We start from the raw sequence: 16778 nt of genomic DNA, 5'->3' as shown, positions 1-16778 counted from the left end.
TAACATTCAAACTTAGGCCCTTTACTTGGTATTACAGTTTTTGAATTAAAATAAATGAAGATTATACATACTTATTAATTTTTTTTTTTCTTTTTAGCTTTGGCTTCAGTGACAAAGTCACCATGAATGGTCACGTCCCAGTTGGCTTGTATGGGAATGGCTTCAAGTCAGGTTCTATGCGTTTGGGTAAAGATGCAATGGTTTTTACCAAAAATGAAGAAAGCATGAGCGTGGGTTTCTTGTCTCAGACCTACTTGGAAGTCATAAAAGCAGAACATGTTGTTGTCCCAATAGTGGCATTTGACAAAGACCATATCCTTTTGATGTTGAAATTGAAACTATGAAGAAATAATCTGAACCGTTACATCTTTCTGCCCTCCTCCAGATTCTTGTTTTTTAATCATACCTTCCGTTCTAGCTCTTGTTCCTGTCCACTGCCTCTACTCTACATCTGGGCTAAGTGTTTGTCCCTTTGTGTTCTCTGTTGGAATTGTGCCATGGAAATCCTTAGCATAAGGCGATTGCATTTCATGTTAAGCTTCTTTATTTCAGTCTTTTTGTGGGCTGATAAGCTTATGATCTGGCTTGAAATTTTCACCAAAAACCAGGAAAAGCAAGATATCCTTAGGAAAATGTCTTCTGTATAAACATTCAAATATTGGAAATAATTAAAGTAGGAATAATAATAAACTTCTTCATATTTCATCCTTCTTGGTGTTCATTTGAAACCACACTGTCATTTTAAAACTTAAAAAATAATTTAGGAAATGGTTTTTCAGTTAGTTTGAGTTGGTTTCCGTATCGTAATGGTGAAAAATACGTCGTTGGTCTAAGTCTTTAACTTTGGATATACGACACATAATTAATTTAACAGAATCAAAAGCGAGTCTTGCTGCAGTTCTGGAACATTCTCTGTTTTCTACGGAACAGAAATTACTGGCAGAGCTTGATGCTATCATCGGTAAGAAGGGGACAAGGATCATCATTTGGAATCTCAGAAGGTAAACGGTAGACCTCAGCTAGTTAACCATTTGGGAAGTAAAGTGCACGTGTGGGAATAATTTCATTACATTCATGCTTTGTCACACAAGAGTGCAAATATATTGGAAGGTCCTCACTTTATGGCATAGTTAATGATTTACCTTTTCCAAGGGTATTTTATTGAGGCTACTTTGGCTTCAATTTGAGATAATTTCATATTACTAAAAATAAATTTCCTAGCCCTGCCATTCTGTCTCCATAGCACTCTATTTTCGCTCTTGGTTATACCATCCCTCTCCTCAAAAAAAAAAAAGAGAAATGAAACGAAAAGATAAAGCCCAGCCAACAAGTCCCAACTTGAGTAAGTTAGAGAAATCTTTGTCTGTTTGGTTAATTACATAAAGCTAAGCACAATTCAGCATCTGTTGAGAAAAATAATATAAATGAGACTTCTGTGTTGCTAAATCTTTGTGAGGATAAAATCCTTTGCAAATAAAGTTTTAAAATTTAGGGTAAGTGTGTGATATTGAGAGATCTAAGATATGTTGAACCATAGGAATAAAGCACAAATAGTGATAATCCTAAAATCCTTTAATTCTTGTGCTTTTCTGACCACCTGTATTCCCTTTTTCTTTTATTTTCTTTTTCTTTCTTCCCTGCCCCTCCCATCCCCACCACCATTTTCTTTAACTTTTAATTCTGAGATAATTGTAGATTCATAGTAGTTGTAAGAAATCTCATGTACTCTTTACCCAGTTTCCCCCAATGATAACTTCTTGGAACACTACAGTACAGTAATACTGTTGATACTGACAATGATACAGTCAAGGTACAGGACAATTTCATCAATTCAAGGATCCCTTTTATATCCACACCCACTTCTTCCTTCATCCCTGGCAACCTCTAACATGTTCTCCATTTCTATAACTTTGTCATTTCAAGAATATTCTGTAACTGGAATCATACCGTGTGAAACCTTTTGGGATTAGCTTTTTTCATTCAGCATAATTTTCTGATGATTCATCCAGGTTCTTGTGTGTGTCCGTTTGCTTCCTCTTACTTGCTGAGTGGTAATTGCATTATATGGATGGACCACAGTGTGTTTACCAATCTGGTTGTTTACAAGTTTCAGTTATTACAAATAGAGCTATAAAACAGGGGTTCCCAACCTTTTTGTCATCAGGGTCCGGCTTCATGGAAGACAGTTTTTCCACAGGGTCGGGGGGTGGGGTTCAGGCAGTAATGCAGTGGTGGGAAGCAGCAGGTGAAGCTTTACACCTCCTGCTGTGTGGCCGGGTTCCTAACAGGCCCGGGGGTTGGAGACCCCTGCTATGAAATACGTGCATAGAGATTTTTGTGGGAATATGGTCATCATTTTGTGGGCTAAATGCCCAGGAGTGTAATTACTGGATCCTATGGTAGTTGCACGTTTATTTTTTTAAGAAACTATCAGAATGTGGCTCTATCATTTGACATTCCCAATGGCAACGTGTGAATGAATACAGTTCTTTTCTGTACCTTCTGGATTTCTTTTCTCCCTCCCTCCCTCCCTCCCTCCCTCCCTCCCTCCCTCCAACTCCTCTGACCTTAACTCCCACCACATGTTCGTGTTTTGTTTTGCTAACTCAAAGTTATTTGCTTGCTCATCTTATGGCGAAGTTAAAATTCAGCTCTTATAAAAACATTATTTTTGCAGCTACAAAAGTGCAACAGAGTTTGATTTTGATAAGGATAAATATGACATCAGAATTCCAGAAGATTTAGATGAGACGGCAGGGAAGAAAGGGTACAAGAAGCAAGAAAGGATGGACCAAATTGCCCCGGAGAGTGACTATTCTCTGAGGGTATGTATTCAGCTCTCTGTGGGAGTGAGAAAAATCATCAGATAATGGAGATTGTTAACCACTTGCATTATAAATGCTGCCAGAAATCTCTAAGTATCTCAGATATGAACCAATTTATTAAATTGGTCTTGTGCGCACTGCTTGTTTTATTTGTTTAGAAAAGTTTTTTAATTGCGAAGTCATCAGGTCTAACAGTGCTTGTCAAAGTTCTTTCACTGTGTGGTTAATTATTTGAATTGGGAATACTAGAATCAGTTTGTCCTATGATGGCCCTATTGATTGATTCCATCAAAACGCCAGATTCAGAGTGTCTTTTAAAATTTAAATTACTCTCTAGAACACACGCACACACATTATTGATACCCTAAAGCAATAAATTATGTATAGCCTATACATAATGCACGTTCGTAGAATTTTGTGATAAATACCTTTGAGATTTGACCTTAGAGATGAGAATGTTTTTAAGATTGAAGGAATTAATCTCTCAATATAACAGTGTTGATATAATAAGAATATTAAATTTCGGGCTTCCCTGGTGGTGCAGTGGTTAAGAATCCGCCTGCCAATGCAGGGGACATGGGTTCGAGCCCTGGTCCGGGAAGATCCCACATGCCGGGGAGCAACTAAGCCCATGCGCCACAACTACTGAGCCTGCGCGCTGGAGCCCATGAGCCGCAATTACTGAGCCTGCACGCCTAGAGCCCATGTTCCGCAACAAGAGAAGCCACCACAATGAGAAGCCCGCGCACCGCGACAAAGAGTAGCCCCCGCTTGCTGCAACGGCGAAAGCCCACGCAGCAACAAAGACCCGATGCAGCCAAAAATAAATAAATTAATCAAAACAAAGAATATTAAGTTTCTTAGTCACTATGATAAGACATATAATACTATTCCCTTTTTATTCCCTCCTCTTTGTTTTTCTTGGCTGCACTGCGGCATGTGGGATCTTAGTTCCCCGACCGGGGAGAGTGGTCCTAACCACTGGACCACCAGGGAATTCCCCTTTTCCCTTTTTTTGTGCTAAAATTATTTCATAACCCCAAGCTGATTCTTTTGACGTTTACAAGTATACTATGTAATTTTTTCTGAGATTCTAGCAATTACAATGGCAGCTATTACTATTCCTTGATATACCCCAGTGTGTTAGTGAAGTATGTCCTAGTTGTTAAGAAAATCTTAACTCAAGAATATCCAGAGGTAGCCAGAGCAGATGGTATAATGTTAGTGTACCATGAAAAAAGTGTTTTAAAATATCATTAATGAATTTTATAAACGGGCAAAACACCACTAATTTTGAAATCAGGAGTCAGGAAAAAAAGATAAGAGAAATGTTCAAATTTTAGTTTTGTGTTGAACTTTTCATATATCCTTCTTGAGTTGTTCAGTTCATTTCCCTCAGAGATTTCTGATAGCTTGGAGACAGGCACAGGAGATCATATTTTAACATGTTTTAGGATGCAAAGTTTGGTCACAATTCTAAGGTATCTAAACTTCCATGTATTAAGAATTGAAAACACGTTTAGGGAATTCCCTGGCGGTCCAGTGATTAGGACTAGGCACTTCCACTGCCATGGCCCGTGTTCAATCCCTGGTCAAGGAACTAAGATCCCGCAAGCCCCAGGCAGCCAGAAAAAAAAAAAAGACTTGAAAACACATTTAGATGACTGCTGATTTTTACGGCTCCATATGGAAGAAGTGCTATTTGTCTACTTTGCTTAAATGTTGGTGCATTATTTATGATTTTTTTCCTTTTCAAGCTTATAATAGTCCCTTTTGTTTATATTAGATTTTGCTTATTTTTGCCCAAATAAAATTTGTTGATGCTTTTAAAATTATAATAGCAATATATAGTTTTGACAGGAGAGTCAGAAAATAGTCCTTTTTGTACACATAAACATTTTTTTTTTTTTTTTTGCTGTACGCGGACCTCTCACTGTTGTGGCCTCTCCCGATGTGGAGCACAGGTTCCGGACGCGCAGGCTCAGCGTCCATGGCTCATGGGCCCAGCCGCTCCGCGGCATGTGGGATCTTCCTGGACCGGGGCACGAACCCGTGTCCCCTGCATCGGCAGGCGGACTCTCAACCACTGCGCCACCAGGGAAGCCCCAAACATTTTTTTTTTAATTAAAATAAGACCATACTATCTATACATGCTGTTTTTTAACTTTTTTTCACTTAACACATCAACATCTATGTAGGTCAATAGATTGTTTTCTGTAAGTCATTTTTACTGGCTACAGTATATTGAGCTTGTTTTTAATAAAAGGTATTCAGATATTAACTAATACACCTTTATAGTCTATAGTATTTTATTGAAGAGTTAATACGTCTTTTATCAAAGCAAGGTGGTAGCTTCCTTTTTAAATACATGCGTAAGTAATGTTGAACAAATCCATAGATAATTATTTGGAAAGGACAGATAATTGTGTGTCTTTGCAGGCTTACTGCAGTATATTATATCTAAAGCCACGAATGCAGATCATCTTGCGTGGACAGAAAGTGAAGACACAGCTAGTTTCGAAGAGTCTTGCCTACATTGAACGTGATATTTATCGACCCAAATTTTTAGTATCCTTTATTTTGCTTGTTATGATGCTGTATATAGATATGTATCAGTCAAGTGTATTTCCCTTCCCCCTTTCTCCTTTTATCCTGATAGAGTCTAATCCTCTCCAACTTTTGCCCTTTTTTGCACCTTTGGACTCAAAAAATAACAAAATAGGAAGGGTGGTTTAAAGGGAGTGAGGTGGTGTGTTCAGAATTTTCCTTAACATTTAAGACTAATAAAACTGTGAGAATTACTTTTGGATTCAACTGCAGAAATAAAGATCATTATGGGATAATGATGTATCACAGAAATAGACTCATCAAAGCCTATGAAAAAGTTGGATGTCAGTTAAGGGTAAGTTTATATCTGAAAATGTATCTTTTATAAAAGTTAGGATAACATGTTATCGGGTCAGATGTGAAACAATGTGCTTTTTGCCTAATGACTTTTAAATGTCAATGTTTTTAATAACATTGGTATGGCACTTGACCTTAGAACACTTTTATATTAATTTGAGGACAGAACATTTTATCTCTGTTTTACAGAGGGAATTGGGGCTAATAGGTAACCTGCCTTAGACCTCAGGCCCAGGTGCAGATATTTTCTCTACACTTGGAAAAGGAGCCTTGATTTTTTTCATGATAGAATAAAATTGATTGGTTTTAATTAGTTGTTGACTCAGTAGCCTAAAAAATAGTATCTGATAGGTGATTTACTTTTCTGGAGTTAGTTCCTGAATATATCAGAGTTTTTCCTCCTAAACCACTTCCATTGTTGTAGGATTCAATTTAGGATGGTGAACATTGCCCACTATGTCGATCTGTTTATCTTTTACCTGTTTTCACAGAAAATTTTTTTGGTGTGTGTGGGTGGGTGTTAAGAATTTGTGATAAATTCTGAAATTCAGCTTTGTTAAAGGTTTTAAGTCCAGGCATATTTTGTTTTCCAATTCTATGATGTTCATTTTCTATTCATTTTATTTCATTCTAAATTCTTTGCAACAACATGGATGGACCTGGAGCATAGTATGCTTAATGAAGTATAATATGTCAGGAAAAGACAAGTACTATATGTTACCGCTTATATGTGGAATCAAAAAAATAAAACAAGTGAATGAATGTAACAGAACACAAACAGACTCACAGACACGGAGAACAAACTAATGGTTACCAGTGGGGGCAGGGTGGCAAGGGGAGATGGGGGTAGGGGATTAAGAGGTACAAACTACTATGTATAAAATAAATGAGCCACAAGGATATATTGTACAGCACAGGGAATATAGCCAATATCTTATAATTTTAAATGGACTATATAAAAATATTGAATCACTGTGTCATACACCTGAAACTAATATAGTATTGTAAATCAACTATATTTCAATTTTTAAAAAAGTAAATGAACTTTGTTGGGCTCTTCTTTATAACCACTGATTTCAATTAGAAAAATCCAGAAATGACAACCATGATGCAAGGTATCAATAACTGTTATTTAAAATGCTAATTTTTATTTATAATTGGAATAGTAATTTTTTTTTTTTTTTTTTTTTTTTTTTTTTGCGGTACGCGGGCCTCTCACTGTTGTGGCTTCTCCCATTGCGGAGCACAGGCTCCAGACATGCAGGCTCAGCAGCCATGGATCACGGGCCCAGCCACTCCACGGCATGTGGGATCTTCCCAGACCGGGGCATGACCCCGTGTCCCCTGCATCGGCAGGTGGACTCTCAACCACTGCGCCACCAAGGAAGCCCTGGAATAGTAATTTTTGCCAGAAATACTCTATAATTATAAAGTTCTGAATTTCACTGGTAATTGGAAATGTATTTTTGGTAATAGGCCTTATTTCTCAAGTGTTTTGACTTAAGGTACATAATCCATTTTTCCAACCCAGTTAAATTTGCATTATATATAATTTCTGGTTAAGTTTAACCTTGTAAAAAATAAGCTTTTACAGCCAGGTTTTTTTTTTTTAATAAATGTATTTTATTTTTGGCTGCATTGGGTCTTTGTTGCTGCGCGCGAGCTTCCCATTGTGGTGGCTTCTCTTGTTGCAGAGCATGGGCTCTAGGCGCACAGGCTCAGTAGTTGTGGCACATGGGCTTAGTTGCTCCACAGCATGTGGGATCTTCCCGGACCAGGGATCGAACCCATGTCCCCTGAATTGGCAGGTGGATTCCTAACCATTGTGCCACCAGAGAAGCCCTGCAGCCAACTTTTAATGTTTTTCTTTACCAGAAGATGGACTGGTCGTAGTATTTGGATTCAGTAAACATTTATTAAATACTTGGCATGATTTTCCACGCTAGATGCTCAGCATAAAAAGTTGAAAAGGTATAGCACATGCCCCCAGAGCTCTTTCTGATGAGGGGAATGTGGTATATCCTTGGAGCAGCAGAAAGGGCTTCTTGGAGAAAGTGGTGATTGAGATGGGACTAAGTTGATTTACTGTTTTGGAAAGTCTGGCAAGAGCTTTCTAGACAGAGAAAGGAATGTCTGAAAAGGAAAAGAAAGGCTTCTGAGAGGATGGCATCATTAAGGGAGTTGTTAGGCCTGGACCAGGTGGTAAGTGGGGAATGGGAGAGAGGAAGATGAGGCCAGAAAGGAGGTGAAAAAGAACTAAGATTGAAGGGTTCTGTGGTTTACAAGTTGTACGAAATGAGGAACCACTGATAGTTTTCAGTGGAGTAGCATTATGATTAGGTTTTCATGGTTTTGTCTATAGTTGCATCTGAAAATTCTCATAAGTCAGTATTTCACTGTTTCTCTTTATACTTAGACTCAGCTATAGTCGTGAACAAAATACATGTGTTAATCACATGTGGATAATCAGAAAATGACTCAGATACTTGGAGTTCAGTGTTTTAGCTAGCAGGTTTAAAAAATAACCTAGGTCAGTTGAATTAAAGTTTTTACTTCATCACAATAAACAACTGAATGTGTAACTTTGGATAAATGTCTTTAATTTTTATCTAACAAACTTATGGAATATTACGTGCCAGAGCCTTTGCTAGGCACTATGTATGGATACAGGAAGGAGTTAGTTGTGGTTTTTAGTAGCGAAGAAATTGCATCCCAGTAGAGGGGATCTTTTTTCCCTAGTATAAAATCGGGAATGATAATACTTGTCTACATGAATACTTGATAACAGTGGAAGTGGTTTTGGAGGAAAGCTGTTGTTACATATTTAGGAGTTAGCTCCCAGAAAGGTAAATTACCTACCAGACACTGTTTTTCAATCTAAATGTCATGAGAATCATGAGATAAAATACAGGACAATGTTTCATACAGATCTTAAATCTTGGTGAAGGGATAATTGTTTGAAGCATCATGTTTCATGTTTAAAATGCCAGTTTTATTTTTCAGGCAAACAACATGGGTGTTGGAGTAGTGGGGATTATAGACTGTTATTTCTTAAAGCCGACTCATAATAAACAAGATTTCGATTATACTAATGAATACAGGTATGTTACCTATTTAAATGACTGACTTCTTACTATTTATTTTGGAAATACTTTCATAACTTTTTCTAAGCTGGATTTCTTTCTGTTTTGTGGGAAGCTTGCATAGAAAACACATGTAATCATTTTCTCATCCTTGGGGACAGTATTCTACTCCGTCACAAATAGAAATATATTCTCCTCTGTCTTTACTGATGAAGAATTTTTGAGATTTGTACTAAATAGAGGAAGTTCCTGCTTTCTTGGTAACATTTTTTTGTGTAATATAAAAATCCAGAAACTTTGATCTTGGATGGGAACTTTAAGATAGCTTAGTCCTATGTACTTGAGACAGAAATGCTCATATCTTTTAAGAGTGATCAGAAGCCATAAAATAAATATGACCATCAATTTTACTTATAAATTTAGGAAGCACAAACAGTTGTCCTAATGAGTGTATATTATGAAGAAGAATGCAAACTTCATATAAAAACAAAGTGGAAGGAGGGAAATGATAAAGAGCAAAATCAGCAAATTAGGAAACACACAATAGAGAAAATCAATAAATATTCAGAGTATAGTCCTGAGACAGAAGCTACCCCTGTTATTTGAACAGGGAAAATATAGGGAGTTGTTAACCAGAATAGTAGAAGGTGATCACTCAAAGAGGTAAAAGAGGACAGTAGATGTCCAGAACTAGCTGATAAAGAAGAGCAGCTGTTAAACCTCTAGGTTGAAAAAGAGTAGACAATAAAGGAACTAGGAGAGGATCCCTGGTCCCTGATGTCGGAGATTCAGATCTCTTTGTAGAGGTCATAACAAACAAAGGAACAGGCCACCTGCCATGGCAAGAAGCTTGCCAGGAGGCCTGGCCAGTCTGGGTCTGTAGACATGGCCTGCTGTTGCCAGGGGATGTGGGTGGGCTTGGGCTGGAGCTGTTCTGTAGAGGAGACCTGTCTTTGCACAAGGCTGTGAGTATATGCTGGAACTGGTTCCTGCTGCTGGAGGGAAGAGCGTGGCCTGAAAGCACAGCTGGAGCTCCTTTGGGAGGCCATGGGCTCCAGCCAGATAACAATGGAGCACCAGACCTGAAGGCCGTGTGTCTTGCTGCTCTCACCTGGTAGGTTCATTGCCCCGTTAACCCAGTGTAACATTCCTCAGGCTGGCAAAGGACGAATGTTTACAGGATCAAGCTCCGTTATCACAAAACTGAACCAAAAAAACCTGTTTGGAACTGGAAGACAGTAAGTTGATAATTGACACAATCAAAAGCCCAAAGTTTGTTCTTTGGTAAGATTAACAAAGTCTATAAGCATCTGGCAAGACTAAGGAAAAAGAGAAAATAATGATCATCAATATCAGAAATGAAAAGGAGGACATTACTACAGATCTACAGACAGAAAAACATAGAGGGGTAGCATGAACAGTTTTAGACCATTTTAGATGATATGGACACCTTCCTTTCAAACTGAGTCAAATTAAAAATTTCCCACATACTTTCAAACATTTAAGGAAGTGGCGGCGCCAGCTTACACAATCATTAAAGGTTTTAAGAGACCACATAACTAGTAGTGAACTCATGAATGCATTACAAGAAAGAAAATTTATGTCACTCTCTCATGATTAAGATATAAAAATCTTAATTAAACAGCAGATACCATTTAGTGACTTGTAAAAAGAATAATACATTAAAACCAAGTGGATTGTATTCCAAGATGGCATGGGTGGTTTTTACTATTCAGAATTCAATGTAATTCATCACGCTGATGTTAAAGAAAAATCTCATGGGCATTTTCATAGGTACAGAAAAAGCACTTGAGAAACCACAGTATCAATTTGTGAGGTAGGAGAAAAGGAACTCTTACAAAGCCATTAACAGAAAGGGCATATTAGCAATACCAACTATTTAGCAAAAAAACCAGCAGTTCCTAATGGTGAATTATTGACAGCTTTCCCCTTAAGAGTGGGAGTAAGATAAGGTTATCAGCTCTTCACCATTGTTCTTGAGGAAATAACCAGAACAAATAAGGCAAAAAAGAAAGAAATGAAAGTATAAGGGTTGGAAAGGAATAAATAATTTTCTGTAGGTGACAATATCAAGTATATAGAAAGTCCAAAATAATCTGCAATGTAATACAGAGTCTAAGGTTGCTAGATAAGAAGTATTCAGAAGTTTGTTTACCAGCAAAAAAAAAACAAAAACAAAAAACCATGAGATTCAAAAACTTTTATACATAATCAAAAAAGCAAGTGCTTTGGAGTAAGTAAAATATGCAAAAGACCTCAACACACTAAAAACTATAAAACATTGTGTAGTGAAATTTCAAATCTGAATAAATAGGTATACCAGGTTCAGGAGTTGGTTGGCTGAATATTATAAAATGTCATTTTTTCTCCAAAGTGATTAAATACAATTCCAGGTTAAAAAAAATCCCAGCAGGTGTGTATGTATGTTAATAGGCTTAATTTAAACTTTATGTGGAAAGTCAGAAGACCAAAGATAGTTAAGACAAAGAACAACAAATCAAGAGGACTCATACGACTAAATATCAGTACTTCAAACGCTGTAGTGAAAGTGTGGTATTAATGAAAAATAGTCTAGTGAAATAGAATAGAGAAGCCAGAAACAGATCCCTGCTTTTTATACATATGGTCAGCTGATGTATGACCAAGGTGTAGTAGGAAAATGATCATCTTTCTAAAAATGATGTTTCAGCTACCTTTGTGAACAAAATGAACGTTAACTTCTCCCTCTTACATGAAGCGAAAAATCAATTCCAGATGGATTTTAAGCCTAAATGAGAAAGGCAAAAATGAAATGAAAACAAGAATAGTTTCATAACCTTTAATTTAGGTGGTTTTTTAACAAGATGCAAAAAGTGTTAATACATTAGATCAAAATCGAAAAATTATCTAAAATGAATAAGATATAGCAAATGTTGGTAAGATGTGGGGCAGTTGGAACTCCTGTACGTGCTGTTGGTGTGAAAATTGTTGATCATTTTTCAAAGTTATTAGACTATTGAGTAAAGGTGAACATCAATGTCCACCCCTATGGCCCCGCAATTCCACTCCTAGGTATATTTTCAACAGAAATGGGTACAGTCTCATGGATTGAGGAATAGAGATGATAAGAAAAGGAGAGGAGGAAGACCTGAAAAAGTGATATGAAAGGAGAACCATGTTTGGGAGGGGAGTTGATACCTTCTTATTCGGATGTTTATATGTTGTTATAGTGGGGCTTCCTGGTGGGCAAAAATAGAGATAATGAATGGGGATAGACATGTCTAATATTAACCTGTCAGTACAGAATTTCAAGTCTTGATTTTTATTTATTTTTTAAAATGTTTAAATTTATTGATTTATTTTTTGGCTGCGTTGGGTCTTTGTTGCTGTGCGTGGGCTTTTTCCAGATGCAGTGAGCGGAGGCTACTTTTCATTGCAGTGCGCAGGCTTTTCATTGTGGTGGCTTCTCTTGTTGCGGAGCACGGGCTCTAGGCATGCAGGCTTCAGTAGTTGTGGCGCACGGGCTTAGTTGTTCCGCAGCATGTGAGATCTTCCCTGCCCAGGGCTCGAGCCCATGTTCCCTGCATTGGCAGGTGGATTCTTAACCACTGCGTCACCAGGGAAGCCCGAGTCTTAATTTTTAAAAGCTTTATTTACTCTATTGAAGTACAGTTGATTTACAATATTATGTTAGTTTCAAGTGTACAGCAGTGATTTGGTTATACATATATATGTATGTCTATAATTCTTTTTTTATTCCTTTCCATCATAGTTTATTACAAGATATTGAAATAGTTCCCTGTGCTGTACAGTAAATCCTTGTTGTTTATTTTATATATAGTAGTATGCATCTGTTAATCCCATACTCTCAATGTATGCCTCCCCACCCGCCTTCCCCTTTGGTAACCTTAAGTTTGTTTTCAAAGTCTGTGAGTCTTTCTGTTTTGTAAATAAGTTTGTTTGTACTACTTTTTAGGTTCCACATATAAGTGATATATAATATTTGTCTTTGTCTGACTTACTTCACTTAGTATCATAATCTCTAAATCCATCCATGTTGCTGCTGATGGTACTATGTTATTCTTTTTTATGGCTGAGTAATATTCCATTGTATATATTGATGTATACACCACATCTTCTTTTTTTTTTTTTTTTTTTTTTTTTTTTGCTGTACGCGGGCCTCTCACTGCTGTGGCCTCTCCCGTTGCGGAGCACAGGCTCCGGACACACAGGCCCCGCGGCCATGGCTCGCGGGCCCAGCCGCTCCGCGGCATGTGGGATCTTCCGGGATCGGGGCACGAACCCGTGTCCCCTGCATCGGCAGGCGGACTCTCAACCACTGCGCCACCAGGGAAGCCCCCACATCTTCTTTATCCATTACTCTGTCGATGAACATTTAGGTTGCTTCCATGTCTTGGCTGTTGTAAATAGTGCTGCACATTGGGGTGCATGTATCGTTTTTCCCCCCTCACCCCTTGCCATGCCATGTGGCATGTGGGATCTTTGTTCCCTGACCAGGGATCGAACGCATACACCCTACATTGGGAACACGGAGTCTTAACCACTGGACTGCCAGGGAAGCCCCAGGTGCATATATCTTTTCGTTTTTTAGTTTATTTTATTTATTTATCTTTGGCTGCGTTGGGTCTTTGTTGCTGTGTGCAGGCTTTCTCTGGTTGCGGTGAGCGGGGGCTACTCTTCTTTGCGGTGCGTGGGCTTCTCATTGTGGTGACTTCTCTTGTTGCTGAGCACGGGCTCTAGGCGTGCAGGCTTCAGTAGTTGTGGCGTGTGGGCTCAGTCGTTGTGCATGGGCTTAGTTGCTCCATGGCATGTGGGATCTTCCTGGACCAGGGCTCAAACCCGTGTCCCCAGCATTGGCAGGTGGATTCTTAACCACTGCGCCACCAGGGAAGCCCTATCTTTATGAATTATAGGTTTCTCCAGATATGTGCCCAGGAGTGGTGTTGCTGGATCATATGGTAACTCTATTTTTAGTTTTTTAAGGAACTTCCATACTGTTTTTCACAGTGCTTCCACCAATTTACGTTCCCAGCAGCAGTGTAGGAGGGTTGGCTCTTCTCCACACCCTCTCCAGCACTTATTATTTGTAGACTTTTTTTTTTTTTTTTTTTTTCCCCGCTACGTGGGCCTGTCACTGTTGTGGCCTCTCCCGTTGCGGAGCACAGGCTCCGGACGCGCAGGCTCAGCGGCCATGGCTCACAGGCCCAGCCGCTCCGTGGCATGTGGGATCTTCCCGGACCGGGGCACGAACCCGTGTCCCCTGCATCGGCAGGCGGACTCTCAACCACTGCGCCACCAGGGAAGCCCTATTATTTGTAGACTTTTTTGATGATGGACATTCTGACCGGCGTGAGGTGATGCCTCATTGTCATTTTGATTTGCATTTCTCTGATAATTAGTGATGATGAGTATCTTTTCATGTACCTGTTGGCCATCTGTATGTCTTCTTTGGGAAAATGTATATTTAGATCTTCTACCCAAGTTTTGATTGGGTTGTATTTTTGTTATGGAGTTGTATGAGCTGTTTGTATATTTTGGAAATTAAACCCTTGGCAGTTGTATCCTTTGCAAATATTTTCTCACATTCCATAGGTTGTCTTTTCGTTTTCTTTGCTGTGCAAAAGCTTGTGAGTTTGATTAGATCCCATTTGTTTATTTTTGCTTTTTTTTTTTTTTTTTTTTTCCCCTTGCCTTGAGAGACTGACCTAAGAAAACATTGCTACGATTTATGTCAGTGTTTTGCCTGTGTTCTCTTCTAGGTGTCTCATGGTGTCATGTCTTATATTTAAGTATTTAAGCCATTTTGAGTTTATTTTTGTGTGTGGTGTGAGGGAATGTTCTAACTTGATTGATTTACACGCGACTGTCTAGCTTTCCCAGCACCACTTGCTGAAGAGACTGTCTTTTCTCCATTGTATATTCTTGCCTCCTTCGTCAAAGATTAATTGACTGTAGGTGTGTGAGTTTATTTCTGGGCTCTCTGTTCTGTCCCATTGATCTATATGTCTGTTTTTGTGCCAGTAGCACACTGTTTTGATTGCTGTAGGCTTGTAGTATTTTCTGAAGTCCAGAAGGGTTATGCTTCCAGCTTTTTGCTTTTTTTTTTCAGGATTGCTTTGGCAATTCTGGGTCTTTTGTGGGTCCATATAAATTTTAGGATTATTTGGTCTAGTTCTGTGAAAAACATCATGGGTAATTTGATAGGGATCACATAAAGTCTGTTTTAAATTTAAGATGTTACACTGACTGTATGTTGTGTGTGCAGACAGTTCCTGGCACAGTAGGTACTTAACTCATTAACAAGTGATTATTCAGTTGTGGCCGTAGTCACGTTTATCTCAGTAGGTCCTGTTGATTTGCTTTTTTTTTTTTTTTTGCTGTACGCGGGCCTCTCACTGCTGTGGCCTCTCCCGTTGCGGAGCACAGGCTCCGGACACACAGGCTCCGCGGCCATGGCTCGCGGGCCCAGCCGCTCCGCGGCATGTGGGATCTTCCGGGATCGGGGCACGAACCCGTGTCCCCTGCATCGGCAGGCGGACTCTCAACCACTGCGCCACCAGGGAAGCCCTGATTTGCTTTTTTACTGACACCTTATTGTGGGAAAAGTGAAAGTCTTAATTGTGGGACAGAAGCTATTTTGAATTATACTTGCTGGTAATGGCTGCATACTTTTATAAAGCAAACAGCTGCATTCTGGTTTGCATTGAAGCTTGTAAGTTTGTTGGTTGAGGTGAAATTCAGAAAGCCTGTGGTTCTCCCAGTAGCTGGTCTGCAACACACTTCCTCAACAGAGAACCCAAAGTGTTAGTATTGTCCGTCTTATTCCTAGATGGTCCTGGCTCTGTTCTATGAACTTATGTACATCCTTAGAGAAAATTGCCATTACTTTAAGTTTCTTAACTGTGCCTTTTGGAGGCCCCTCCCCCGTGTTCACATGATCAGTACCAGGTTGTTTATGCTTTCACTGTTTGTCAAAGATTTAATCTTTATCTTTTTTTTTCTTGAATTGATTTTATAATTTACTTTTTTTTAAGGCTTACAATAACAGCACTAGGAGATAAGCTCAATGATTACTGGAATGAAATGAAAGTGAAGAAAAATGCAGAATATCCTCTGACTTTGCTGGTTGAAGATATACAGTAAGTACATTTAAAAAAATAATAAGTGACTGGGACTTCCATGGTGGCGCAGTGGTTAAGAATCCGCCTGCCAGTGCAGGGGACATGGGTTCGAGCCCTGGCCCAGGAAGATCCCACATGCCACAGAGCAGCTGGGCCCGTGCAGCACAACTACTGAGCCTGTGCTCTAGAGCCCATGCTCCACCACAAGAGAGCCCACCGCAATGAGAAGCCTGCACACCGCAACGAAGAGTAACCCCCATTCAACACAACTAGAGAAAGCCTGTGCACAGCAACGATGACCCAATGCAGCCATAAATAAATAAATAAATTTATATATAAAAATAATAATAAGTGACTATGATATCAAGATGTGATATTGGAGGGCATGGTGATTCTACAGTGTTCATAAACTTTTGAATCTAATCCATAGTAAGAAATAAATCCCACAACTCAAAAGCCTTTTATAAACTAAAAGAATGTGTACATTTAAGTTATTCAGAGATGTGCTATAATAGAGGATAAAATGTAATACAGTTATAAAAATTGCTTAAATTACAGTAATACAACTTGCTTCTTTTCTGTACTTTGAATGGTTTATTGTGCTAATAAGTATATTAGATTTGACACTGCAGACGCTAACTTAACATAAATTTCAGGGCAAGGCATTTGTAGTATTTTCTAAGTTTTTTAGTTTTTATTATAGAAAAAATGTAATAGTATGCTATTAGACAAGACTAAGTCAATTTGTTTAAATTGGTCTGTCACTTTTAACCTTCAGTGGTAGCCAAAGTTGTTGTTTTTAAAATCTTAACTTACTGTCAAAT

The 16778-nt window shown here is 38.7% G+C and overlaps 1 protein-coding gene across 3 annotated transcripts in view; it reads left to right on the top strand.

The window, feature by feature from the left end:
* Window positions 1–16778, top strand: part of MORC3 (MORC family CW-type zinc finger 3) — a 42081-nt gene that overhangs the window by 12089 nt on the left and 13214 nt on the right. For all 3 annotated transcript variants that reach the window (XM_060098507.1, XM_060098509.1, XM_060098508.1), the window contains exons 4-10: window positions 98–312; window positions 854–1001; window positions 2678–2825; window positions 5265–5393; window positions 5605–5727; window positions 8733–8830; window positions 15868–15972. In XM_060098507.1, the coding sequence (XP_059954490.1) occupies window positions 98–312; window positions 854–1001; window positions 2678–2825; window positions 5265–5393; window positions 5605–5727; window positions 8733–8830; window positions 15868–15972 (966 nt within the window). The remainder of the gene's footprint in view (window positions 1–97; window positions 313–853; window positions 1002–2677; window positions 2826–5264; window positions 5394–5604; window positions 5728–8732; window positions 8831–15867; window positions 15973–16778) is intronic.

This window comes from Mesoplodon densirostris, chromosome 5, assembly GCF_025265405.1.
Source record: "Mesoplodon densirostris isolate mMesDen1 chromosome 5, mMesDen1 primary haplotype, whole genome shotgun sequence".
Classification (NCBI taxonomy): Eukaryota; Metazoa; Chordata; class Mammalia; order Artiodactyla; family Ziphiidae; genus Mesoplodon; species Mesoplodon densirostris.
Note: the sequence above shows the minus strand (reverse complement) of the source record. Positions and strands in the feature narration are given on the sequence as shown.